This window comes from Myotis daubentonii, chromosome 6, assembly GCF_963259705.1.
Source record: "Myotis daubentonii chromosome 6, mMyoDau2.1, whole genome shotgun sequence".
Classification (NCBI taxonomy): domain Eukaryota; kingdom Metazoa; phylum Chordata; class Mammalia; order Chiroptera; family Vespertilionidae; genus Myotis; species Myotis daubentonii.
Genome location: NC_081845.1, coordinates 95677534 through 95704672, shown reverse-complemented (window position 1 = coordinate 95704672; position 27139 = coordinate 95677534). Strand labels below are relative to the sequence as shown.

General features: G+C 52.1%; 1 protein-coding gene across 8 annotated transcripts; it reads left to right on the top strand.

The window, feature by feature from the left end:
- The first annotated feature begins 14861 nt into the window (after nt 1-14861).
- Nucleotides 14862-26296, top strand: BRD2 (bromodomain containing 2). Of its 8 annotated transcripts, none has more exons than XM_059702032.1 (13): nt 14862-15246; nt 17558-18838; nt 20409-20712; nt 21330-21467; nt 21942-22080; nt 22160-22374; nt 22470-22844; nt 23347-23475; nt 23667-23900; nt 24028-24293; nt 24877-25181; nt 25348-25470; nt 25583-26296. In XM_059702032.1, the coding sequence occupies exons 2-13, from the start codon at nt 18813-18815 to the stop codon at nt 25717-25719; spliced, it is 2391 nt and encodes a 796-aa protein (XP_059558015.1). In that variant the 5' UTR covers nt 14862-15246; nt 17558-18812; the 3' UTR covers nt 25720-26296. The 8 variants fall into 8 exon arrangements, with proteins under 8 accessions (XP_059558015.1, XP_059558014.1, XP_059558017.1 ...); XM_059702031.1 differs by lacking the exon at nt 14862-15246 and adding an exon at nt 16372-16531; XM_059702034.1 differs by lacking the exon at nt 14862-15246 and adding an exon at nt 16920-17012.
- The last annotated feature ends 843 nt before the right edge of the window (nt 26297-27139 follow it).

Here is a 27139-nt window from a genome sequence, read left to right as displayed (position 1 = left end):
TCGTGTCCCTGCCCCTTTGGCTAACCAATCACAGGAGGGAAAGCTCCAACATCACCAGTCGCTGGGGAGAGAGGCCTGGGGCCAGCAACCTCCTGAAGAGGGCTTTCCCAGGCCAGAGCAGGGTGTGTCACTGGGCTGGGTAGGGGAGCAGGGACGTCTGCCTCCTGGTGGGGGCCCCTCCGGTGCCTGCTCAGCCTCAGCCAGGGGTCTCACCCCAGCCAGCGCCCGTGGCGCAGCAAACCCCTGGCTCTCCGCGTTCCCTCCCATCATTAGCTCCAGTGCGTTCTGGAGCCAGAAAATACAAAGGCAAATTCCTGCTTTCAAAGAGCTTAAAGTCTAGTGGGGGGAGAGGGTCAACGAATAAATACACAACATTGTAATGTATTTAATTAAAACGTGCCGAGTGGTTTTGGAAGCAGTCATTGTATGACGGCGAAGGAACAGGTGAGACACATCAGGACGGCTTCTAAGAGTCTTGAAGAAAAAACAGTTTGACAACAGGACGTGAGTGAAGAGAAGAGCGTTCCAGGTCAAGGGATGGGCAAGTGCGTACAGTCAGAGCCACAGAGCCCCTTCCTGTGACGCCTCCGTGAAGCTGGAGCGGGTGTGTGGACACTGCTCACCCATCCCTGTCCGGTCCTGGGGAGGCTGGGGAGTGCTCAGGTGGAGCTGGGAACGCAGGCCAGAACAGGCCACAGGGAAAGTCCGGCTTTTACTTGGCAGACGATGGAGATATTAAAACTGACACGTGCACAATCATTTCAACCTTCAAAAAGAACTGTTCCAATATTTCAAACACTGGGCTGGAGCTTAGAAAGAAGTGAGGCAAAACTGCTGGTCACGAGTCTGTAGCATGAGATCAAATAAAAAGTGGCCCACACACTGCCCTCTTGCAGCGACATAGCAACGGTCCAGGTGACAAATGCTAAGATCCTGAGTTAAGTCACGAGGGGAGGAGGTGGGGGGATCCAATACTGAGATAATTAAGAAGTAGAATCTAAAGGGCTTGGCTAGTGATTAGCTGTGGAAGGGGAGCTGGAGTCAGGGGTAACACCCGGCTTTCTGACTGGGTGGCGGGTGAGTCACGATGGACACATCTGAGGTAGAAGAAAACGCCATAAACGCAGGTTTGATGAAGAGGAGAATGAATTCAGGTTTGCACGTGTTGACTTTGAGATGCCCGTGGGAGGGCGACGCAGGAGGTGTGAGGTTTGTGGGTGTGGATGTCCGCTTTGGGCTGAAGGACCTTCATTTGAGAGGCGTAGGTGTTGAAGCAGAGGTGGTGGACGAGATCACCCAGTGAACTGTGCAGACGCGCGGGGAGTGGACACGGTCTGCACAGGCTCCAATCCCAAGCCTCACGCCAGTCGGGATCCGGATCCAGCCAGGAGCACGTAGCCGCGCTAGCTTTTCCAGGCTGGGTTTACTATCGAGAACCCGTTGCAAAGGCAAGAAGTGCAAAAGGGAAACAGAGAGTGGCTGGGGTGCACACAGGAGGAATACCGGATGTCAGAAGCCGCTGTGGCCTGAGCTGGAACCGTGTCTGCACCTCTGTTGCCGGGGGACACACTGTCATAGTCGGCTCTGGATCTGCTGAAACACTGTCATCCCCAGCAAGGCTGGCTCACCGAGAAGGTACTTCCTCTGCCCAGACTCGCCTGTTCTTGCTGCTGCTGCTGTGCCTACCTGCTACTGCGCCTGTTAGAGACGAAGCGGGAAGCTTCCGGTTTCTCCTGCCTGCGGGGCTGTCTCCCACGGGAGCCAACTGGCCAGGAGGCTGGAAGCACACGCCTTGCAGACTCCTCGGCCGGCCCAGCCGCCCAGAGCACCTGCAGGGGGCGTGCCAGGCGCCGACACTGCCTGGTAACCAGGGCACTGAAATGCACTAGCTTGTGAGAGTCTGGCGGCATTCTCCAGGGAACGAGAACTAGGAAGGCTCCCGTGAAGAGAAACAGAGGCGTCCCCTGAAGAAGGGCAGGGCCAGCACTGTCAAGCGCCTCTCAGAGAGACTGGAAGGTGTCCTTCGATTTGGGGAGTGTGAGATGGTTGATGGCTTTATGGAGAGCAATTTCACCGAGTGGTGGGAGCGCTCCAGATGGTGGTGGGCTGGGAAGTGGGAGGCGAGGCAGAAGCTGTCAGCGTATAGCTGCAAGTTTGCTAGAGAAGAAAAGAGAAAGACAGAAGGAATGGGGGAAGACGCAGGGAGAAAGAACTCATGTGGCAATTAAGTAATCTTAGAAAGTAATCTATGTGAATACGGCCCATCTATGTTTCTGAGACTTTCAAAATCCATATTCCCTTTAGAAAAGCAAATGACTGCCGAAACCGGTTTGGCTCAGTGGATAGAGCGTCGGCCTGCGGACTGAGGGGTCCTGGGTTCGATTCCGGTCAGGGGCATGTACCTGGGTTGCGGGCACATCCCCAGTGGGGAGTGTGCAGGAGGCAGCTGATCGATGTTTCTCTCTCATCGATGTTTCTGACTCTCTATCTCTCTCCCTTCCTCTCTGTAAAAAATCAATAAAATATATTTAAAAAAAAAAGAAAAGAAAAGCAAATGACAGCAGTAAGAGCCCAAAACAAAAACAAAAACAAGCCATGGCCTGCGGGATATTCTGAGATGGGCGTGGGTGTGTGGGGAGAGGCAGCCTGCCAGGGCCGGAGCAGCGTTTGGAAGCCACTGTGTTACACTCGGAACGCAGAGCATTTCCCAATGCCCCGCCTTTCGTGGACTAACCCACGTTAGTGGCTGTGGTGAAGGTTCAGGCCCCTAGGAAAGCAGGAAGGCTGTGAGGTGCCAGGCCGGAGGGGGAGACGTATGGCAGCACCAGGGTGTCGGCGAACTTCTGCTTAAAGGACCAAATAGCAAATGCTTCCGGCTTTGTGGTTGGTGCACTCCATCTCGGTCAGGGACTAGCCAGGCTCCACACAGCCCCAGGCAGCACGTGTGCGAAAGAGCAAGGCCATGCCCGCTCCCTCCTCCTCCTGCTTTTGGGCCTCTCCAACTCCTTCCTGGGCTACTTTCTTTCGCTATTTTTCACATATTGGTGTCCCTGGGGTTTTGTTCTTAACCTTCTTTTTACTTAGAGACACTGAAATTTAAATGTCATATAACTTCCATGACCATGAAATGTAACGGTTTTTTCCAACCATTTAAGAACGTTAAAACGGTTCTGCCATATAAAAACAGACAATGGGAGGGATTTGCTCCCAGACCACAGTTTGCTAAACACTGTTGTATGCATGTGGCCAGAACCGGGAGGGAGACCCAAAATAAACTCACGCTCCAACGAAGACCCCCACTGGCCCTTGGGAATGAGAACTGGTTAATGACACTTTATGCCCCAGCTACAACGGATGGTTTGGAAGGTCTGTGTGTTTCGGGGGGGTGGGTGGGGGGTGGGACCAGGAGAGGGATGCGTACAGCAGACACTGCGGCTCATCTGGGTGGGAGGAACGAGGCAAAGGCTAGAGAAGGGCAAGACCCGTGTGAGAACCATAACCCCCATAACCAGGACAAGAGTGAGGTTTGGCTAACTCCTCCCTCTCTTGGTATAAATGGCAAAAAGTTCAAACACTTATAACTACCCTCCCCTCTATGTACTCCCTCTTCCCATCAGGACCTTCTAACAACCTCCAGAACAGACGATCTCAAAGACGGTCTCTACGTTTGGGGAAGTGGTAACCGGGGCAGGAGAGGAGCAACGTGGCAGTCGGGCCTCCCAGGCCCTGTCCACCCTGGCCTTCAGATATGAATGCCTGAGGACGCCCGCGTGCCACCAGAACCAGCCGCGGCTTTGACACCAGCTCTCCCATCCTGTCTTCCCTGGCAAATCTTCTGAACCATCTCTCCCCTCTCATACTTGCCATTTAATCCTTAACCCTCCACAATGGAATTATCACGAGTATTTTTGTGTTGCTAAATCACGTGGACTCTTCCCAGTCTCAGCAACATTTGACACTGTTGGCCAGGCCTCCTGCCTACCCTTTTGACATCCAGATGGCGCTCTCTCCTGGCGGCTCCTCCCATTCCCTGGCGTCCTCTGTCTCCTTCGAGCACTCCTTCCTTTCAGCTACCCTTTAAGTGTTGGTGTCCCAGGAGGCGTGTCCTCAACCGGCTCTCTGACACTGTCCGTGTCCAGGATGGCGTTTGCTCCCACACCCCTTACCACCGACTGGCTGACATTGTCCAACCTCCCCCTTTGGTCAGCTCTGCTCTGATTCACACCCCTTGTCCCCAGCTGCCTGTGTGGCTCCATTTGGATGTCGACGACAGCAATTCTCAGACCGTATTTCGCACAAAAGTCTCCCTCAAGAAATTTTTAAGTGTATTTTTTATTTTAAAATGTATTTTGACATCAAACACATTTGCATAATAATTATGCAATAATTTATTGCATTTAATAAGGCTCTTTTGGTTATAAGCGATAGAAACCAATTCTGGCTAACTTAAATTTTTTAAATATATTTTTATTGATTTCAGAGAGGAAGGGAGAGATAGAAACATCAATGAGAAAGAATCATTGATTGGCTGCCTCCTGCATGCCCCACACTGGGGATTGAGCCCACAACTCAGGCATGTGCACTGACCAGAATCGTACCATGACCTCCTGGTTCATAGGTTGATGCTCAACCACTGAGCCACACCTAACTTAATTTTTTTTTTTAATCAGTAAACTGTACATTTTATATATTTTTTAATTTTATATTTATTGATTTTTTTAGAGAGAAAAGGAGAGGGAGAGATAGAAACATCAATAATGAGAATCATTGATTGGCTGTAGTCCGCAGGCCGACCCTCTATCCACTGAACAAAAATGGCTAGGGCCTAACTTAAATTTTTAAATGGCAATTTATTAGAAGGACACTGAGTGAGCTTATGAAATCAAGAGTGGAATAAGCTAGCCCCAGGGAGGGGGGCCCTGGGCCCCAGCAGCAGGGGTAAGTTGCCATTAATATGCCTCACCTTCAACGGCCTCCAGCCTCTAGCTTTCACGGTTCACCGTGCTGGGCGAGACAACCCGACTAGCCCAGCTTGTATTAGGTCGGTACCTCCACATCAGTCAGCTGTGGCCAGGCACAGCACCTCTATGCAGTAGAGCTATTTCCAAAGCAGGGAGAAATCATCACGAAGCAAACAAGCACCCCAACACCGCTCTCTTGAACGTACAGCATCCCCGTTGCACGAGGTCACCTAAGCACAAGCGGGGTGGAAGCTGCATTAGGCTCAGGCAGCATTGCTCAGGAGCTGCTGGGGGAGACGTCTTCTACTTGAGCTCTGGTCTGTCACTTGCCGCAAACTCAAAATATACGTATGATTCGATATTGATTAATAAAAATATTTATATTCCACTAACAGATTTCCTTTGGATCTATAACTAAAATGCTTTTTTAAAATTCTACTAGAAAAAAGTTCAAACATACACAAGAGAAGAATCTATGTACTCTCATAAGTTTCAACAATTTTCAACATTCTGAGTCTTCCATTCAGTTTCATTTATTCTCCTGTTCCACACACTTTTCCCCTGTATTTTACAGAAATTCTGTCATTATAGTCCACGAGGAAATCTTTCTAAGGGAATCTATAATAGATGATAAATTTTCTTTATGATAACTATAATATTCTCACCAAAAACAGCACCTAACTTCATTTAACGTAATGTGTTTTCCCCCCCAATTATCTAAAAAATGTCTAAAAGATGTTTTAAATGAAAAGCAGTGTCTTATGGTTTTTAAACTGTGCTTTCATTTTTTTAAAAATTGGTGAGCCCTAACCGGTTTGGCTCAGTGGATAGAGCATCGGCCTGCGGACTGAAAGGTCCCAGGTTCAATTCTGGCTAAGGGCATGTACCTTGGTTGCAGGTACATCCCCAATAGGAGGTGTGCAGGAGGCAGCTGATCGATGTTTCTCTCTCATCGATGTTTCTAACTCTCTATCCCTCTCCCTTCTTCTCTGTGAAAAATCAATAAAATATATTTTTTAAAAATTGGTGAGTTTTCTATTTTCTATTTTATATTGTCTCATAAACCCCTCTTGATGGTTCAATGATGATTTTCTAATAGACAAATTAGGTTGAACAATTACTACTCTGAATGCACCTCCATCTCAAAATTTACAAAACCAAACTCATCACCTTTCCTTCCCAACATGTTCCCACTCATATTCAAGACCTTCATATCTTAACTATCCAGCCAGTTATCTGAGCTACAAAGGTGAGCCAACCTCATTTTCCTCAAACCTTCTCATCCCATTGTTTGCCAAGTCCTATCACCTCTCCATAGCTCTTAAACCTGCCCTTCCTTTTCTTTCCATTCCCACTGGCTCAGGCCATCATTGGTTTCTTCCCTGGATTACAGCAACTTTCTTATAATTGGTTTCTCTGTCCCCAGTCTCATTGTTATTTTCCAGTGCAGCTAAAGGGTTGTTTTTATTATGCATATTCAGTCACATCATTCTTTTGATCTGGACCCTACTTAACCTACTTCTATATTCCTATGGGACGAAACCTCACCTCCCTCGGGAAGCCTTCAGGGCACTGAACAGAGATTAGTGCACAGTGCCTTCGGTGTGCTTCCCAGCACCCTGTGCCTGCCACTGCCGTCGTTTTAATTATTCTCTCCTATTCCTGTCTGCTTCACAGTCACCTGACCCCCACTGCAAGATCCTTAAGGGATCATGTCATATTCTTTTTTACCTTCTTGGCATCTTCCAAGAAGACCCACCAAGTGACTGCCCATTGGACAGCTAGTGCCCTGGCTGGTGTGGCTCAGTGGTTTCATGCCATCCTGTGCACTGAAGGGTCCTGAGTTCGATTCCCAGCCAGGGCACATGCCCAGGTTTCAGGCTTGATCCCCAGTAGGTGTGTATGTGGGAGGCAGCCAATCAATGCTTCCCTCTCACATCGATGTTTCTCTTGCTCTCTAAAATCAATAAAAACATTTTTTTAAATAAATTCAAATGGGCTGCTAGTTAATTACTGAAGGTGTTGAAGCTGAGCCTGGAAGCCTTCAAACTTTATTTAGCAAATATTTATTGACCACCTTCTATACACCTGGAACTTTGCTGAACACCAAACACCTACCATCTAATCCTATATAATAAAAGGCTAATATGCAAATTGTCCCCTCAGGTGGGAGTTCGACCGACCGGAAGTTAGTTGTGCACTGACCACCAGAGGGCAGCACGGAACATGGCGGGCGTCGGTGACCCAGCACTGGCAACGGATGGCAGTGGAGGAGCTGCTGGCCCCTATGGGCCCCAACAAGAGCAGGACTGCGGTGGGATGGTGGGGCAAGTGAGCGGGCAGTGCCAGGCCAAGGCGAGTGCAAGTGGGGGCCCCGATTGCCCCACCAGTTGCCCCACAGATCAGCCCTGATTGCCGGCCAGGCCTAGGGACCCTACCCATGCATGAATTTCGTGCACCGGGCCTCTAGTTGTAATATAAAGGGACATTAAGTAAATAAACCTATAAAAGCAAATTGGAAAAGATACTATGAAGAAAAAGAACTCTGATTCCCTAAGAGAGACTAACTGGAGTTGGGGACCACCTGATATTGAGATGGGATCTGAAGATAAGAGTTAGGCAGGGTGGAAAGAGTGCACCAATGGAGGGAACAGCATGTGTAAGGCCCTAAGGCAGGAAAGGGGCTGGCTCCTTCTAGGAAGTGAGGAGGGCCACGTGGCTGGAGCACAGTCAGCGACAGCAGATGAGCCAGAGGCAGGGGGACCTTGTGGACCACAGAGTTAGTTCTGATGCTGCAACTACTTTATCCTCTTCATCTCATGCGTGAATGTGCTAAGGTGGCTGACCCACCTCCAGTCTCTCCAAAGCCAACCCATGTAAATCTTCCTACAAAGGTAGCTCTCACTTCCCCAATCAAAAAACTTAAATAGCCCTTCCTCTGTACTACATTCAGTCTGAATTACTTGGCCTGGGTCCTCCATACTCTTGAGTTCTATCCCCAGATGACGGAAACTACTCTCCAATATCAGTCGTGAGCCCCATACCAACTAGTGGTTGTTTCCCTTTCTTTATTCTGCCACATCCTGTGGGGTCTCACTTACTCATCAATCAGAACAGGGGTGCTTAGCCTGCAGCCCACATGTCATAAAATCCAGGGGTCCATGAACCTGGATGGAATAAATAAGTCACCTTATTTTCAGTAACATCTAACTAAAATTTAGTTTTATGAATGTAGAAAATGAATCTTTGTAGTAATAGCAGTATGTTAATACTGTCATCAACAGAAATCATCATCAATTAATACTTTCATACAACATATACAGACATCTCAAAATATCTCTACTTTACCCTTATGGGAATTGTTAGACCTGCCAATAAGTCATTTTATTTAATGTATGAGTTAAGAAACATATGTGTGGTATTAAGAAAACACATTTTGCCCTGATCAGTGTAGCTCAGTTGGAGTGTCATCTCATGCACCGAAGGGTCATGGATTCGATTCCAGTCAGGGAACATACCCAAGTTGTGGGTTCGATCCCTGGTCGATGTTTCTCACATCCATGTTTCTCTCCCTCCCTTTAAAATAAATTTTAAGAAATCTTATAAAACATACATAAATTACTAAACTACCATACATTTTTAAAAGATCTTGATAATTGTATATTTATGCATTTACAAATATTATTGTTGGACACAGTCCAAAGGTGCCACCAAACTGCCAAAGAGGTCCACAGCACAAATAATCTTAAAAACTCATTTGAGCCCTGGCTGGTTTCACTCAGTGGATAGAGCATTGGCCTGCGGAATGAAGGGTCTGGGGTTCAAATCTGGTCAAAGACACATGCCCGGGTTGCAGGCTCGATCCCTAGTTGGGGGCATGCAGGAGGCAGCCAATCAATGATTCTCTCTCATCATTGATGTTTCTATCTCTCTCTCTCCCTCTCCCATTCTCTCTGAAATCAATAAAAATATATCTTTAAAAAACTCATTTGACAAACATGACGTTCTCAATGGAGGACATCTTACTCATATTCCCTTGATCTGCTTTTCCTTCCTTTTGGATGCTCTTCTGTTGGTTCCATTTCCTATTCTTGCTCCCTAGGGAGGGAACCCAAAGCCCAATCCTTGCCCACAACTAAATTCAGTTTCCTACTTCCTCCCTTATAAATCTCACCTACCTTATAAATCAAACACTGCCCCAAGGATGACTCCCAAATCTACCTCTCCTAATGTTTTTCTCCAACCTCAATCCTGGATCTTAAACTTCCTGCTACGCTTAGCAACCAGAGTACACACCATTCAGCGTCAGACCGCCTGGGTTCAAACCCCAGCTTGGTCACTTACTAAAAGTGTGACCATGGGCAAATTATTGCACATCTCTTGCTTCAGTTGCTTCATGTGAAAAATGAGGGTGATGACAACAGTATCTACATTATCCTATATAATAAAGAGGTAATATGCAAATTGACCCTCACTCTGTCACAAGATGGCTACACCCACAGTGGAGGCAGGGTTCCTATAACGAGCGATCAGCAGGGACCTGAGACTGTGTGGCGCTGGACCTGAGGCTGCGCCCCCCCCCCCCCCGCCTGGCAGGGCTTGACGGGGGACCTCAGGCCACGCACCCCACCCAGCACCGGGCCAGGGGATCTGAGGCTGCACCCCCCACCCAGCAGGGCTTGACGGGGGACCTGAGGCTGTGTCCCCCACCTGGCAAGGCTTGACAGGGGCCCTGAGGCTGCGCCCCCAACCTGGTGGGGCTTGACGAGGGACCTGAGGCTGTGTCCCCCCTCCCCCCCGCCCGGTGGGGCTTGACAGGGCTAGGGCCAGCCAAGTCTGGATCTCGCCCAATGGAGATCGGGCTGGCTGGGTCTGGGTCTCACATGATTTCGAGGTGCATGCGGGTGGGTGGAGACTTGACTCTGGGTCCCGCAGCATGCCCCAGACTCTGACAGGAGTAAGATTTTCATATATATTTTACTTTCTTTCATCTCTGACATATCCTATCTAATAAAAGAGAAACATGGTAATTGGCGTACGACCGATACCCTTTTCATTGGCTAATCAGCGAGATATGCAAATTAACTGTCAGCCAAGATGGCGGCCGGCAGCCAGGCAGCTTGAAACTAACATGAGGCTTGGTTGCCTCAGTGACGGAGGAAACCAACGTTCCCCGCCTGCGGCTGCAGGCCTCTGAGCGGGCAGTTTAAGAAACATTGTAACAAATACCGCTGGACTTCAGCCAGCAGATTGGCAACATTGTAAGCAAAGGCCAGAAACCTCCTTTCAGCTGGAGGCCTAAGAGCTGGAGCCAAGCCTCAAGCTAAAGCTGGCCCAGAAAAAAAAAAAAGAAAAAAGAAAAAATGGAGCGGTTGGGAGCTTCAGTCACTCCCAGCCTGAAAACAGCCCTCAGCCCCTCACCCAGACTGGCCAGGCACCCCAGTGGGGACCCCACCCTGATCCAGGACACCCTTCAGGGCAAACCAGCCGGCCCCACCCGTGCACCAGGCCTCTATCCTATATAGTAAAAGGGTAATATGCCTCCCGGCACCGGGATCAGCGTGACAGGGGGCAGCGCCCAAACCCCCTGATCAGCCCTGCTCTGTGCCTGATAGGGGGGAGCTCCCCCCCCACGGGCCCTGCTCTGTGTGTGACGGGGTAGAGCCATAACCTCCCCATCAGCCCTGCCCTGAGTGTGAGAGTGGCGGCGCCCCAACCCCCTGATTGGCCCTGCTCTGTGTGTGACAGGGGGTTGCTCCACAACCTCCCCATCGACCCTGCCTTGAGTGTGACAGGGGACGGCGCCCCAACTCCCCGATCGGCCCTGCTCTGAGCCCGACCAGGGGCTGCACCTAGGGATTGGGCGTGCCCTCTGCCACCCGGGAGCAGGCCTAAGCCAGCAGGTCGTTATCTCCCGAGGGGTCCCAGACTGCGAGAGGGCACAGGCCTGGCTGAGGGAGCCCCCCTCCCCCCCGAGTGCACAAATTTTTGTGCACCGGGCCTCTAGTATATATATATATATACCTAATATGCAAAGTGTCCCCTTGGGAGTTAGACCTACCAGGAGTTTGATTGATCAGCAGCCGGGGAAGGGAGGCCCTGGCCAGCAGCCGGCAGCCACTAGGGACCCTACCCATGCACAAATTTTGTGCACTGAGCCTCTAGTAGGGTTATAATGATTGAGTTAATACATATAAAGGACTTTTAACAGGGCCTGATACATGTCAAGTACTCAATAAATGTTAGCTATCACCAGTCTCATCTCATTCCAACCTGATAATTTCATCTTGTGGGTTTTAAAATTATTTTATTGAATTTATTGCAGTGACATTGGTCAAAAAAAGTACAATTCTATAATACACCATCTGTGTATTGTATCGTGTGTTCACCACCCAAAGTCAAGTCTTTTTCCATCACCATTTATCCCCCCTTTATCCTCTTCATTTTGTGTTTATTAACAGGTATAGTGCCGGCTACTAGGGATATAAAGATAGAGTTCCTATCCTACCACATAACCCTGATCAAGTCACTGCTCAAAAACTTCCAGTGGCTCCCCACTGAGTCCAAACTTAACAGCACTAGAAATCCTTCACAACATCACCTCAAATAAATTTACCTTCCAGGCTTCCCTCCTACTGCCTTACTGCTTGTAGCTTATATTCTCTTCTGGCCAGGCTGGACTGCCCTGCTGTGTAAAAATGACCGATGCCGTAACGCTTTGTCTTTCCTCACACCACCCCCATGGGATCTGTACGCCCGGAATGTGTATTTGGCGGCAATGATTGTGTCTTACTATGATTATTTCCCCAATACTATGTATGGTACCCCATAAACACATACATTACATTCTTACCTAAGTCCTATACTTACTTAAGCATCAATTTCTTTCAACATTTGCTCTCTTTGTGAGCACCTCATACTAGACAGGTACTACGCCAGGAGCTGGGGTTTTATACTGGGGGGGGGGGGGGGGGGGGAGAGACTACAACATGGCCCTGCTCTCAAGATCAAAGTCTACTAAGGGAGAGGAACCTGTAATCACGCAAATGCCATTCACTGTGAAAGGTGCAATCACAAGGACACCAAGGAATGCGCAGTCAGCGAATTTGGGAGGCAAGTATAGGCTTTTCAGATGCTTTGGGGACTCGAATGGTTTGGAGAAAGGCCTCTTACGTGTTAGACTGCAGTATGTGTAAAATACAAAGGCATAAAACAATGGTGTGTCTAGGGAATAGTAGTTCATTATGGCTGGAGTACGGGGCACAAGAGGAAGTGGTTAGACACAGGTTGAAGAGGAAGGCAGACCTTTCTGTCAAGTGCAAAAATTTGGATTTTATCCCTCATGCAATGAGGAATTAACATAGGGTTTAAGCCAGCGGTTCTCAACCTGTGGGTCACGACCCCTTTGGTGGTCAAACGACCCTTTCACAGATCACCTAAAACCATCCTGCATATCAGATATTTACATCACGATTCATAACAGTTGCAACATTACAGTTATGAAGTAGCAACGAAAATAATTTTATGGTTGGGTCACAACATGAGGAACTGTATTTAAAGGGCCAGAAGGTTGAGAACCACTGGTTTAAGCAATAGTGCATGGCCAGAGTTGTACTTTGGAAACCTCACTCGTCGCAGTGCAGAGGCAGAGAGAAAAATCCAGAGCAGCATTGTCAACAGGGCTTTCTGCAATGACGAAAATGTTCTATAATCGGTGCTGTCCAGCAGGTCAGCCATTAGCCACCTAATGAGACCTTGATATGTGGCCAGTGCAACTGAGTCACTACATTTAAAATTGTATTTAACGTTAACTTAAATAGCCACATGTAGCTAGTGGCTGCTCTACTGAACAGTGCAGCTTTAGTGACAAGAAAAACCAGTTAGGAAGCTATTGATGTAGCTCAGGTGATAGGAAAAGGACAGTGTGATTCAATAGATATTTTAGAGGCAAAATGGTAAGTATAGTGGGTAGAAAGTTGTGAGTAAAAGAAACCAAGAATGCACTGTCAGATTCCAGGCTTTGTGACAGAACAGCGGCCATCAGCCAGGATAACAGGGAGCAGGTCTCCCCGGGCGTACAGATCACATCAATTCTGACCAAGTTGAAACGGTTGGGGGTTATCCAAGCGGTAATACTTAGTAGCAAGTTAAGCTCAGGAGAGCAGTCTGAACAAAAGGTACAGATTTGAGCTTGTCGTCACTGAATGAAATTACTTAGAGAAGAAGAACAGAACTAGAAGCAACCTGAAGCAACATCCTGGCAAACATCAACAGGTAGGAATAAAGGAGAGTTCATGAGGAGACGGAGAGGAACCGCTGGACAAGTAGGGAGAGACACCAGCAAGACTGGCCACAGAAATCAAGGGTGAGACTTTCAGGAAGGAAGCATGATCAAGTGTCAAATGCTTCAGAGAGGTCACTCAAGGTAAGAACTGAAAAGTGCCTTCTGCCTTTGCCAATTAGGAGGGCCTTGGTGCCCTCTGCCAGGAGTTTCCCTGGTGGAAGAGAGGGCAGAGAAGAAAATAGGTAATTTCAGGTCTTGACTGTGCAGGGGAGATAAGGTAAGAGTCTAAAGGGGTACAATAGTGATAAGGTTATTTTCTTTTCTTGGGGGGGGGGGAGCTGGGAAACTTGTAGAATGGAGATGTTAAAAATGCCAATTTGTAGAAAATAGGTTAGCTTCAGAGTAATAGATAAGGTCAACCAGGTCAAAAGAAAAGGTATTTTCTGAAGCAGAAGAGAGGACTTCTAGGACAGTGGAACAGTCATGTGTGCGGACGGACGGACGGGAGGGAAAGCTGCGAGCTCTCCGGGTGGCCCTCTGTTGCTATTGATGGGGAGAGCGGGGTTATGGACTCCAGAGCGAACATTTACCTACACTCTGAGGGTCAAGGAAGCGACTGTTGTCTGTTAACGAGTACAAGGTCTGCTTCAGGTGGCAGCTCGATCACTGTAACATCCTAGATTAGCTTTTTACGGGATGGACTCAAGATGGAAAGAGTAGAGGGCAAAGCCTTAAGGACAGGAACTATCCGTTTTAATTTCAGTGGTCGGGCACGAGGTGAGTGAAAAAGTGACCAGAAGGCCCGTAAGTTCTGGGGGGCGGGCAGGACTAGCAGGTCTCCACTAAGAAGTCTAGTTAGGCCCTGGCCGGTGTGCTCAGTGGACAGAGCCTCGGCCTGAAGGGTCCCCGGTTCCGGTCAAGGGCAGGTACCTCGGTTGAGGGCACATCCCCAGTGGGGGGTGTGCGGGAGGCAGCTGATCCATGTTTCTAACTCTCTGTCCCTTTCCCTTCCTCGCTGTAAAAATCAATAAAATATATATATTTTTAAAAGTTTAGTTAGGTTCAGGGCAAGCGAGAGGCTGCAAAACTGCGTAAGTCAAAGGTGGAAACAAAACGCCCACAGCGCAGCGGCTTCTCATGCCCCCGCGGCGGGCACCACGGGTGACCGAGTCCTTGTCCCGCGGTCCAAGCCCGGGGGGGGGGGGGGGCCGCCCATCCTCCCATCCTCACACCCCGCACCCAGGCAGGCCCCGCTCTCCTCCACTGGCTTCCGGGGCGCGCATTTCCGCGGGGCGCGGGTCAGGGCAGGCCGAGCAGCACCTCCAGCCCGCGGGGCGCGGGATAGGGCAGGCCGAGGAGCACCTCCAGCCCGCGGGGCGCGGGGCAGGGAGGGGGAGGGGAGAGGAGCGGGGGAGGCGACAGGCCGCGCCGCCCGCTCCCGCTCGCGCCCCACCCACCGCGCGCCCCGCCGCGCCGCCGCGGGCGCCTGCGCTCTGCCGCTCCCGCCGCCGCGGGCCCTGCCCCTCCCCCGCCCGGGCGCACCCTCGCGCCGGCGCAGTGCCACGTTCCCGGCCGCGGCAGCCATGCTGAACCCGTGAGGAGAGGCGTGGGGGGGAGCGGGTCGGCGCCAGGGGCTAGGAGGCCGGGGCCTAGAGACGCAGCGGCGTTAGGGCGCGCGGGGACCCTGGAAGCGGGCCTGGGCCCGGCGCTCCCCTCGGCCCCTGTGCGACCCCCGGAACCTTCGGAAACCGGCCCCCAGGAGGGAAGGAGGGGGCGGCGGGCACGTGACGCGCGCCAGCCAATCCGGGCGTTGCTGACGTGTCCGCGCGGCCCGATGCTTTCCCCACCCCCACACTCGCTGAGAGGGGAGGGGCGGGGGGCTACGCCCCCTCCCCCACACAGCTTCAGTTTCCGGGGTGGGGGGTGACACCCCGGATTACATCTTCCCCCACACCAAGCCGAGGGGACACTGGATCCCCCCTGGAAGGTCCCAGGACCCAGGTAAGTAGGGCCCTTGAGCGGGGATGTTGCCAGTCGTTTAGTGCTTCACCAGCGGTGGGGAGTCCGGGGGGGAGGTTCTTGGGGTTCAGAGTGTAATCCTGAGGGTGGGTTTGCCCTTCAGATATTTCACAACCAATGGAGGTGGAGGGGGGCGAGCAGGAGGGCACCTCGGGTGGGGGAGGGGAATGGCCAACCTCATGCCTCCATGCCCATTGGAGGGCGAAGGGGCTGGGGACTGTGCCCCCCTCCCCCATTCCCTTCGTCCCCTGGGGGTACAGAGCCCGGAGCCTGGTGAGGTTTCCTTTGGGCGGGGGTGTCTGTGGGGAGTGTTGGGGTGGCCCAGTGGGTTGAGGACTGGGGTGTGACCCGGTGCGCGGGGTGAGGGTTGAAGTGGGCCGTCCGCGTGGGACCGAGGCTGCTCCCGGGCCCGCTCCCTCCCCCCGACTCAGGAAGCGGCGCGCCCGTCGCCTTTGTCAGCCGTGGGGGCCGCCGCGGGCACATGGCGCGATCCAGTTCGCGCTTCGAGTTCTTGCCGAGACCGTGCCTTCACGTGGGCACGGCCCGCGGAGCTGCTGACAAACTTCTTGGCTCCGTTGGGTCTTCACTGAGCATGTGCTCGCCCCAGGCCGCGAGCTCGGGCCCGCGGGGGCAGAGCCAGGCCCGGGGCTGCGGGAGGGCAGGGGGTGGCGGGGCTGAGGCGGGGCGCGCGGCTTAGGCCCGGCCGTGGCTCCCCAGCTCTCGAGGCCTCGGGTTTCTCGGGGGGTGTCTTCCGCCCCTCCCCCTCCCTGAACAGGTCTCCCCTTGTGCGCCGCGGGGGAGGGGACGGAAAGGAGGGGAGTTGCTTTTCCAAATTCCTGAGTCGCTGGAGCCTCCAGTGACTCACGGGGGAGGGAGGGCGGGAGGGAGCGGGGCCGTGACTTTCCGGAATGCGGGGAGCGCCACGGCCATGCCTGGCCGCCCTTTCGCTTCCCCGGCCCCGCGTTCTCCCCTCCCAGCCGCCCCTTCCTGGCGGCCTCTGTGCAGACTGGCGCGGCCCGGGGGGAGGGAGCGGCTGGGAGGCCGGGCCGGGGGGAGGGGAGGCGGTTCTGCAAAGTTGCTGTGTCACTGCCCTCCCGCCGCCGCCGCCGGGCGGCCCCGTGTACTTGGGGGCCGAGGCCTGGTCCCTGGAGGGAGGGGGGCCGGCACACCGTCCTTCCCGGGGCGCACCTGCCCCGCAGGGGCTGCCTGCCCGACTGGGTGGCCGTGAAGACAGGAGGCTGACGGCCATTTTAGACGCAGTGACGAGGTCAAGGCTCGAGAGCTGCTGCAGAGGGCGGGCGGGCGGCGGGGTTGGCACTCGGGGGTCGGGGCCCTCGGGAGCCCTGCCGAGGGGAGGGGGCCTACGTCCTCGTGGCCTTGCACTCATTTCCTTTCGGATGTGCAGCCTGTTCTCTTTGGTGTCCAGAAAAGGGGAACGGAGGGGCCTGGGAGCCCAGAGATCACGGCTTCAGAGGTCTGACCTTGCTGTGCTCTGGTTCTGTCCATTGGTAGCCCAGCCCTGTTCAGACAGCAGATTGTGGGAAGACTTAGCTGCGTGGGCCGGGGGGAGGGGGCGAAACCGAGCTCCCAAAATGGCTCCTGCCCCTCCTCGGAGGCGGACGGCCCGGGGGGAGGGGAGGGGAGGAGGGGGAGGGCTAGTGAGCCGCAGCGGCCGCCTCCTCCGCTCGCCCTCCTCCCTGGCGCTGACCGAAGGACCCGCCGCTCCGTGGGGAGGACTGCGGACCCCGGTGGGGGATGGGGGCCCTTCCGGCCGCGGGAAGGAGGGACCCTCAGGGGGTGCGGGCTCGCCCTCGGCCCGGGGGGCAGTCCGAGCGCTGACCCGGGAGGGTGCTCCCCGAGACTCGCCCCTCGCGGGACTTGCTTTTTCCGCTGAGCAGACGTCGGAATGAGGTTGGGAGGAGGTGGGTTTCGTCTGTAGGTGTGTTTCCAGGTTTTGGCCCCACTTGGGGCTCCTGAGATCGGGTCGAGCCCGCAGGTATTTGTATTCATAGTGTGAGTGGGCCGCGGTCGGAGATGTGCTCGGGGTGCAAGCTTTTGGAACGAATTGTAGGTTTTACCTTGTTGATACAAGTTTTGGGGAGCTTTTTGCCTTTGTCTTTCTGTTGTCTGACCTGGGGCAGGGCAGGGGCTATTTTAAGACTCGGGCAAGCCTGTGTTTTTCGTGGTGGGACCTAGAGACGCTGGGTCCCGTCTCCGCTGCGTTGGGGGCCCTTAGCTGTTTGCCCGAGTACCAGGCCGTGGCTTTAAGATGGCGTCTTCTTCCTCATTTCAGATTCTTCGCAGCACGGCCTCCCAGTGGAGAACCATCCCCCGGCGGCGTCCTGCGGCCACACCCTGCCGGCGAGGCTGGCGACGCCCACGCGGCCCCACCGGTCCTGCGGGTCTGGCCTGTGGAGGAGCTACGAATGGCCCGACCTGCCCCAGCGTGGCGGTCGCCGGTCGCCCCGGGCCCGGAGGCCTGGGAAGACTGTTGGAGAGGGAGGTGGGGAGAGGGTGCTGCCCCCCGCCGACGTCCTTCCCCTGGAGTCGCCGACCCCCGGCGCAGCCAATTGGCTCAGCGACATAGCGGCCGCCGCTTCCCTGAGGGGCTCTGCGGCACTCTTCTGCCTGGTGACCGACGCTCTGGGAATCAAGTTTATGACGTAATCGCTCCAGCGGACCAATAGAAGATGCTCCCGCGGAGAGGCGTTCCTTCCCCTTCGCCTGGACTTCTTCCCGGGCGTGCGCGCGCGCCGCGGGTGGGGGAAGTCTCGAGCGCGGTGGCGCGCATGAGCGGCGAAGCTCCGCCCCTCCGCCTATATATAAAGGGCTGGCGCGGGGCTCGGCGGCGCCATTTCGCGCTGGAGTGGAGCAACCTCTAGAACAGGCTGGAGGATTCTGCCTACCGATACAGAGCTTTCGAGTCGTCGGGGCCCGCCATTGCAATCCACGTCCATCCGCTTGGAAATGGCCTTCGTCTCGGCCTATGACCGTTCCCGGCGGACAGTACAGACCCCATAGAAGCCCCCGAAGCTCCCCTTTTTCGGGCCCCGCCCAATCCTCGGAATCTGTCCACCCCCTCTACTCCGCCCTCAAGAGGATTTCAAAGATGGAGGCGGCGGCTCCTTAAACCACTTTCCGTGTTCATCCGCCTCCATCGAGATTGAAACGGGACTTCGTCCGCCCCGGACGGTCCCCGCAGGAAGAGGGGATTCTTGCAGATCAACAGCGGGCAATATTGACGACGTTGTCTGGGATCGGGGGCCTTCCTAGGGTTGGAAGAGTCCCCTCGCTCGCCCGCCTCTGCTGAGGCCGCCGCCATTTTCTCGCTGTCCGCCTCCTGCGGAGCGCGCCAAGCTGCCGGGAGCTTTCGGTGAAACAGCGGAGGAGACTTTCTTTCCTGCCCGGTGGGGGGGGGGGTTGTCGCCTGGAAGGCAAGGGCAGCGGCCCCCCCTACTTCCCGGGTTATGCTGGACCGGGCGGCGAGGGGAACCGAGGCCACCCGGACTTGCCGCGGCTGAGTGCAGCGCCGGTTCCCCGCGGTCAAGATGCTGCAAAACGTAACTCCCCACAAGTACGTCGTCGCGAGCGGGACGGGGACGTTGGGGGCTGCGGCACGGGGGCGAGGGGTCGGGTTCTGGGGGAATACAGAACTGACGGGCGCGCTGCTCGTCCGCGGCGCGACTGTTGACTCGGGGGCTCGCGGAGGGACTTGAGCGACGGTTTTGGAACCGTGGTCGTGTCCCGGCCGCTGCGTATGGAGGGAGTACAGGTTGTCAGTGTCTCCGCTACTTCCCCGGCGGTGGCCCGGTCTTAACCGAGTCGGTCCCAGCTAGGTTGGCGGCGGAATGTAATGGGGAAGGACCACATTGATTGGGCTGCGGGTAGTGGGCCTTGTGTTTAGCGACGGTTTGTCATAGTCCTTTTGAGGTGTTCGCGGCCACAACTAGTGCCTTATAGGGTTGCCATGGTGACAGCTTCGGGGACTGGCTACGGGTATTCCCAGAGTAGGGACAGGGATTATTGTTAGCCTGTGGGTTCTTGGTATCTGGGCTGGATCATTAAACCCCTGCTTGTCTTACAATAACTGGGTCGGTTTTGTGTTGGGGTGGATGAGTGTTTTGTTCGGTGGTGGGGACGGTTTTGATATCCTTGAGTTTCATTCAAGGTGGGAGGTGGAACTAAGGATTCCGGTCCAGCTGTCTTCGGGTGTCAATAAGATCTCAGGGTAGTGATCTTAATCGTCGGCCCTGGAAACACCTGGGCCAGAGGAGCACCAAGGAGAATGTAAACCTGAACCACTGTTGGCCTTGAATCTCCAGAGTTGATGCTCCAGTGGGAACTGTTGTTGGAATCTTGTTTTTTGGCAAGGTGGGGGCGAGGGTCTATCCCTCTTGTGACCTTGACTGGGCAGCTCTATATTTTGAGGCCCTTGGAGCGAGGAGATTGGATTTGCCAAAAATTCCTGGGGCTGGCAGCCGGATTATTACAGGCTGTGAAGTCCGACAAATATGCTCCCTGTCTGATTTTTTTTTTTTAAGTTGGTATGGTTTTCCGTTAGATTTCCGGGGTCTATTTTCTCTTTGAAGTTAACTATGCAGAGCATGTGGAGGATGCTGATCTCTTCTGCCCTTGTGGATTCTTAGCTGTCTGATCAACATTTTATGAAATTCTCCCTTTTTAGTTCCCTTCCTCTTTCCACTTGCTTCCCCCAGGCTCGACCACCATGGCAACCATCAAGCCCCTAGTCAGTAGGGCCTAGAGGTCCTCAGGCTTGGAGCTTGAGTTTCCAGGCTCCACCCATTTCACTTAAGTCTCTTCCCCATTAGCCTGTGGTTCTCAGTTATGTCCTACAAGAAACCATTTGGGGGCTTCCCCCCCCCCCCCTAAGTAATTTTAGAAAAACATGATAGAGCCTCTCAGACTCCAGAAGGTGGGATCTAAATAGGTGTGGTAGAAATAAGGAAACAAAAACATGGGAATGGGGGACAAGAACAAAATCTCGGATGTTTGAGTACTGGTTGTCAAGTTTGCCTACCTCTCACTAGGCCCCAAGTGTGGATTTGTTGGGTGTGTAGTGTAAATTACACTCTTCCCTAGTTTCTATAGCTTGCCACATCTAATCTTGTTTCCCATTTTCACAGGCTCCCTGGGGAGGGGAATGCAGGGTTACTGGGGCTGGGCCCAGAAGCTGCAGCGCCTGGGAAAAGGATTCGAAAGCCCTCCCTGTTGTATGAGGGATTCGAAAGCCCCACAATGGCTTCAGTGCCAGCTTTACAACTGACCCCTGCCAACCCACCACCCCCGGAGGTATCCAATCCCAAAAAGCCAGGACGGGTTACCAACCAGCTGCAGTACCTGCACAAGGTGGTGATGAAGGCTCTGTGGAAACATCAGTTTGCATGGCCCTTCCGGCAGCCTGTGGATGCAGTCAAACTGGGTCTGCCGGTGAGTTGAGAAGTTGAAGTGGGGAGGTGTGGGAATGAGCAAGAATGTGTGTGAGTGGGGGTGGGTTGTCTAGTATAGTTGCTGCGGCCCCTAGGGATTTCCCATCTCCCCCACATTGAGCGTATAGCCACCAGATTTCTGAATTTTTGGTCCTTTGCCATTGATCCAACAGTTTGCTATCTTGGCATTTCTCTTTGTGCCCTCCGTGTGTCCTTCCTTAACTTTTGTGCCCTGGCTCCATTTTACAGATTCCCACCCCTGGTTGGGAGAGGACCACGGTGGCCAAAATTCTTAGCTTCTTCCTCTCCCTCATGCAGCCCATGGATAGCCAGCCCCAGAGGTAATGTCACAGGATGGGAAACCTTGCAGAGTGGGTGGGGGAGGTGTGGGTGGTTAGAGAAAGACAGTAGGGGCCTCCTGCTGGGTGTTAAGAATCCTATTCCATTTTTTTCTGTCCTGTAGTTTAATTGGGGCCGCAGTTTAGGGAACTGTACTCCTTCGACACAGGGTGTGTGTGTGTATGTGAGTGTGTTGGGGGATCAGTAATTTGCTTAGGAGAACAGGTATGCATTTTTTGGTGGCTCTGACCTACTTTTTTTTGTTTTGTGTTTTTCTAGGATTACCACAAAATTATAAAGCAGCCTATGGACATGGGTACTATTAAGAGGAGACTTGAAAACAACTATTATTGGGCTGCTTCAGAGTGTATGCAGGATTTTAATACCATGTTCACCAACTGTTACATCTACAACAAAGTGAGTTTTTCTCTGTGTGTTCATTAATAAATGGGGACAGACGGTGTTTTCATTGCTGGAGTTTTGTCTACACAATTCTTTTACTATAATAGGTGTTCTCAGTAGTCAGGATCTAGAAAACCTGAGCTCCAAAGGGTATCATCACCCAGTGATGTGGCTTCAGAAATCCAGAGTTAAAGGTTTAAGTAGAACACTCTTCATACTTGGGTGGTGGCCCTTTTGTTAGGAATTCCTAGAGATCTGAAAAGAGCGGGATCTACTTTCCTTATTTCTGAATTTTCTTTCTTGGTTGCATTTTGAGGGACAGGGTTTGGGAGAGAAAGTGGGAATTAGTGGCCCCGTGTAGGTAATTTTTAGTACTCCGTGACAAACTTATATCAAAGGAGTGGTGATGATGCCTGGAGCTAGGAATTCCTTTGAGGAAAGTAATCTATACTTTGCTGATATTTGAACCTTTTTGTTTGTTTTCTGTAGCCCACTGATGATATTGTCCTGATGGCACAAACGCTGGAAAAGATCTTCCTACAGAAAGTGGCATCAATGCCACAAGAGGAACAAGAGCTTGTGGTGACCATCCCTAAGAACAGCCACAAGAAGGGGGCCAAGTTGGCAGGTAGGAAGAGTGGCAGTTTTGCTAATGGGAGACCAAAAGGTGGGAAAGATGACCACACTAACCTTTTTTTCTCTTTTAGCACTCCAGGGCAGTATCACCAGTGCCCACCAGGTGCCTGCTATCTCCTCTGTATCTCACACAGCCTTGTATACTCCACCTCCTGAGATACCTACCACTGTCCTCAACATTCCCCACTCATCGGTCATCTCTTCTCCCCTTCTCAAGTCCTTGCACTCCGCCGGACCCCCGCTCCTTGCTGTCTCTGCAGCTCCCCCAGCCCAGCCCCTTGCCAAGGTATAGATCCATGGATTTCTTTTGGACAGTCGGGAGGGAAAGCTTGATTGAGGTGGACCTGAGATAAAAGGTTTCCGTCTTGTTTTTCTTTGCAGAAAAAGGGGGTAAAGCGGAAAGCAGATACTACTACCCCAACACCTACAGCCATCCTGGCTCCTGGTTCCCCAGCTAGCCCCCCCGGGGGTCTTGAGCCGAAGGCAGCACGGCTTCCCCCTATGCGCAGGGAGAGTGGCCGCCCCATCAAGCCCCCACGCAAAGACTTACCTGACTCTCAGCAGCAACACCAGAGCTCCAAGAAAGGAAAGCTGTCGGAACAGTTGAAACATTGCAATGGGATTTTGAAGGAGTTACTCTCTAAGAAGCATGCTGCCTATGCCTGGCCTTTCTATAAACCAGTGGATGCTTCTGCTCTGGGCCTGCATGATTACCATGACATCATTAAACACCCCATGGACCTCAGCACTGTAAAGGTACCCACTGCATGGGGCAGATGGGACACTCAGGCAGTGATTGGAGCCTAGGGATCAATAAAAACTCAGTCACCTCTTAAGGGAACACAGCAATCTTTGTTTTTTACTATTTTATTTTTACTAAATAGTAATGTGGCAATTGGTCAAGTGCTTGATAAGAGTCCCTATTTTCTGGAGTTTGAAATTGTATTATGGTGGGTCTTCAGAGCAACACTATATTTCATTTGTCTTGCTTATTGGGGGTATTGGGTTAGGGTAGTTAAGGAGTGAAGGATAGTCAGAGGCCACTGACCCCTGTGACTTAGAAAGGATTTTTTTTCCTAGACATAGATATTTCTTCAACCCACCCAAATTCCTTTGACTTCAAATTTGAACCCCAGGGCACAGATCCTTAAAGTCACACCCCCACTGTGCTCGAGCGGGCTGCTCTTGCGGTGTCGGGCTGGCAGGGAAAGGTGAGTCTCCCTGCCTGTGCAGCTTCTGATGCTGCCTCCTTCTGCAGCGGAAGATGGAGAATCGGGATTACCGGGATGCCCAGGAGTTTGCTGCTGATGTGCGGCTTATGTTCTCCAACTGCTATAAGTACAATCCCCCAGACCACGATGTTGTGGCCATGGCACGAAAGCTACAGGTGAGTGTCAAGGTTGGAGTCTGGAGAATGACTAGGTCTGGGGAGAGAGAGTTTTGTCATCTGCACTGTACCATCTTAACATGAGGACCCCTTAATCTTTACAGTTGTAAATTGGAGCCGTGTCCCCAGGTGGCTGGGTATAGTCAGGGCACTATCCCCCAGCATGGTTTTGAGTCAGCCTCTCTTTCTAGGACGTATTTGAGTTCCGTTACGCCAAGATGCCAGATGAACCACTGGAGCCAGGGCCTCTGCCAATCTCTGCTGCCTTGCCTGCCGGCCTGGCCAAGTCATCTTCAGAGTCCTCTAGTGAGGAGAGTAGCAGCGAGAGCTCTTCCGAGGAGGAGGAGGAGGAAGAGGAGGAAGAGAGTGAGAGCTCTGACTCTGAGGAAGAACGGGCTCATCGCCTGGCTGAGCTGCAGGAACAGGTACTTGTCCCTGTTCAGCTCATTAAGACATTCTTGCCTGTCTTTGCCCCTTTTTTCTTCTCTTTTCAGATTGTTTTACTTGATGTGTTTTTCTCATTTCACATCTTGATTCTTTTTTCCTTTCTAGCTTCGGGCAGTACATGAACAACTGGCTGCCCTGTCCCAAGGCCCAATATCCAAGCCCAAGCGGAAGAGAGAGAAAAAAGAGAAGAAGAAGAAACGGAAGGCAGAGAAGCATCGAGGCCGAGCTGGGGTAGATGAAGATGACAGGGGGTCTCGGGCACCCCGCCTCTCTCAGCCCAAGAAGTCCAAGAAAGCAAGTGGCAGTGGGGTTGGCAGTGCTGCTACGCTAGGTCCCCCTGGCTTTGTACCGTCTGGAGGAAGTGGCACCAAGTGAGTTGTAACAGGAGGATGCATTCTCCCATTCCTTACATGTTTTCTCCTGTAAGTGGCCAGGTGACAGACACAGACTCTGAGGACCACAGGGTCTCTCAAAGCTACTCAACTCTGACAGTGCAAAAGTAGCCATAGACAGTAAAGATACGAACATGAATATATGTTCCAATAAAACTTTATTTTGGTAACCACACACAAAAATCCCCAAACCAGGACACAGCTTAAGAAAGGAAACGGCCGAAACCGGTTTGGCTCAGTGGATAGAGCGTCGGCCTGTGGACCGAAGGGTCCCAGGTTCGATTCCAGTCAAGGGCATGTACCTGGGTTGCGGGCACATCCCCAGTAGGAAGTATGCAGGAGGCAGCTGATTGATGTTTCTCATCGATGTTTCTAACTCTCTATCTCTCCCCCTTCCTCTCTAAAAAATCAATAAAAATATATTTAAAAAAAAAAAAAAACCGGGAAACAAGTATGCAATACCACCAAACAAAAACAACAGACATCATTGGATTGAACAGTAGGAACCTGTTCAGAGAGGGTGAAAGGATGCTTCTCTAACAGAATTTTCTTTTGTCCATAGACTACCCAAAAAGGCCACAAAGACAGCCCCACCAACCCTGCCTACAGGCTACGATTCAGAGGAGGAGGAGGAAAGTCGGCCCATGAGTTACGATGAGAAGCGTCAGTTGAGCCTGGACATCAATAAATTACCTGGGGAGAAGCTGGGTCGAGTTGTGCACATAATCCAAGCCAGGGAGCCCTCCTTACGTGACTCAAACCCAGAAGAGATTGAGATTGATTTTGAAACTCTCAAGCCATCCACGCTTCGAGAGCTTGAGCGCTACGTCCTTTCTTGCCTTAGAAAGAAACCGCGGAAGCCCTACAGTGAGTATGAATGGGGTCCACCAGTCTTTGTGAGAGTCTCGCTCGGGGCAGGTTCGAAAGGCGGCAGTAGTGTGCATACTTGGTGTGCTCCTGTCAGCTCCCGGGATGGAAGGAACTTGGCAGCACTAGGGTGCAGTGTCTTAGGCCTGGTGCATCTCTTTTCTAGCCATTAAAAAACCTGTGGGAAAGACAAAGGAGGAACTGGCTTTGGAGAAGAAGCGGGAACTAGAAAAGCGGTTACAAGATGTCAGTGGGCAGCTCAATTCCACCAAAAAGCCCCCCAAGAAAGGTGAGTACCTGTACACCACTGCAAGTCCACTGTATTCTGCCAACTTGACTGTCCTTTCTTCACAAATGGAGATCAAACTTAGATATCTTTAACCTTTAACTTTGTTTTGCAGCGAGTGAGAAAACAGAGTCGTCATCTGCTCAGCAAGTAGCAGTGTCACGCCTCAGCGCTTCCAGCTCCAGCTCAGACTCCAGCTCCTCCTCTTCATCGTCATCCTCTTCAGACACCAGTGATTCAGACTCAGGCTAAGGGCCCGGCCAGATGGGGCAGGAGGCTCCGCAGGACCGGACCCTTAGACTACCCTGCCCCATCCCTTCCCCCCGTGCTGTGACACTTCCTCATCTCACCCACTCCCCCCACTGTAGGAGAGCTGGCTCTGCAGGGGGGAGGGATGTGGGGACATTTGCCGAAGGAGGGACATAATGGACAAAATATGGTTGTGTTCCCAGCCCCATTGAAAGTGACCTCTTGGGCAGGGTCCCCATTCAAAATGATTGGGACCGGACGGTGGGAGTGGGCAAAGACTCCAGTAGGGGTTGCCTGAGGCCATAGCGGCCCTGTTCACTTGTAAAGGCCCAGTTGTGAGGTTGGTTCTAATTTATTTAAGCTAGGTAAGGCTGAGGCGTGTGGGGCCATGGTCCCTTTGGCCTCCGTGGGGAAGGGAGAAGGGGGAGCTCATTTTTTACGTTGACATTTTTCTACTCTGTTTTCCCTTTTTCTTCTGCTCCATTTGGGGCCCTTGGGGTTTCTATCATCTCCCCATTTGGTCCCCTGGATTGTCTTTGTCTGTTGATTCTAACTTGTAAATAAAGAAAGTATTATTCAAGTTTTTTGTTATCTTAACGTCTGTTTCTGTGGTGCTTCCAAAGGAACATGGTAGAATTATCTGAGAATTTTGAGAAGTATTTTTGAGGTGGGGAAAAGGTAGAGTCATCCTGTAGTTGGGTTGTGTCTTGGTTTTTATACAAACCCGTAGGCGGTTGCTGTGGTGCTGAAAGGAAATGGATCTGCCCATTGTAAAGGGCGTCCAGAATAACCTTTAGGTTCATGACTTGCGCCAGTTTAGATGAACAAAGCAAACCCTTGGGCTCCTGTGTGCCTTCATCATGAGGTTAAAGCTCAAGACGGCAGGCATTGAGGTTTTCTGCAGCGCCGCGTGGGTGTGGGTTGTCTCTGGAACCACCAAATGGGAAGGGATGGGAGGAAGCACAGTGGGGACTCGGGGCACTGAGCATCTGCCTGAGAAGGCACTGGTGCCTGCTTTTATAATTTGCTGCTTTGGCTTCGGATTATAGATTGACAGGGCCCGGCGTAGTTTATTAATATGCCAATTCAGGGCATTCCAGCAATTGAAGTTCAGTCACAAAAGCACCTCCACAAGTCTAACCCCTTGTCTTGCTCTAAGGGGAGGGGCTGTATATAGATCAGGGAGCTGGGACTTGGAGGCTCTGGAATTTGGGACTTAGACTAAAAGGAAGACATCTATTTTAGTGTAATGGGACATGTAAGAAACCTGAATATTGTTATAAACACTGAATTGGGAATTTAAAGCAAATGGTTTATTCTCCCATAAGTAATGCTGAAAGAAGGTAGAAGGTGGAGATAGTAGTGAAGATTTTGAAGGCGATTTTTCAACCCTGCTTACATATTAGGACTGAGCTTATAAAAA

Excerpts from the sequence above, each read along its gene's own strand:
- BRD2 (XM_059702032.1), top strand. The coding sequence starts at position 18,813 with ATGCTGCAAAACGTAACTCCCCACAA. Across the intron at positions 23,476-23,666 it reads CCATGGCACGAAAGCTACAG|GACGTATTTGAGTTCCGTTA; the intron begins GTGAGTGTCAAG and ends CTCTCTTTCTAG. Across the intron at positions 24,294-24,876 it reads TCTGGAGGAAGTGGCACCAA|ACTACCCAAAAAGGCCACAA; the intron begins GTGAGTTGTAAC and ends TTTTGTCCATAG.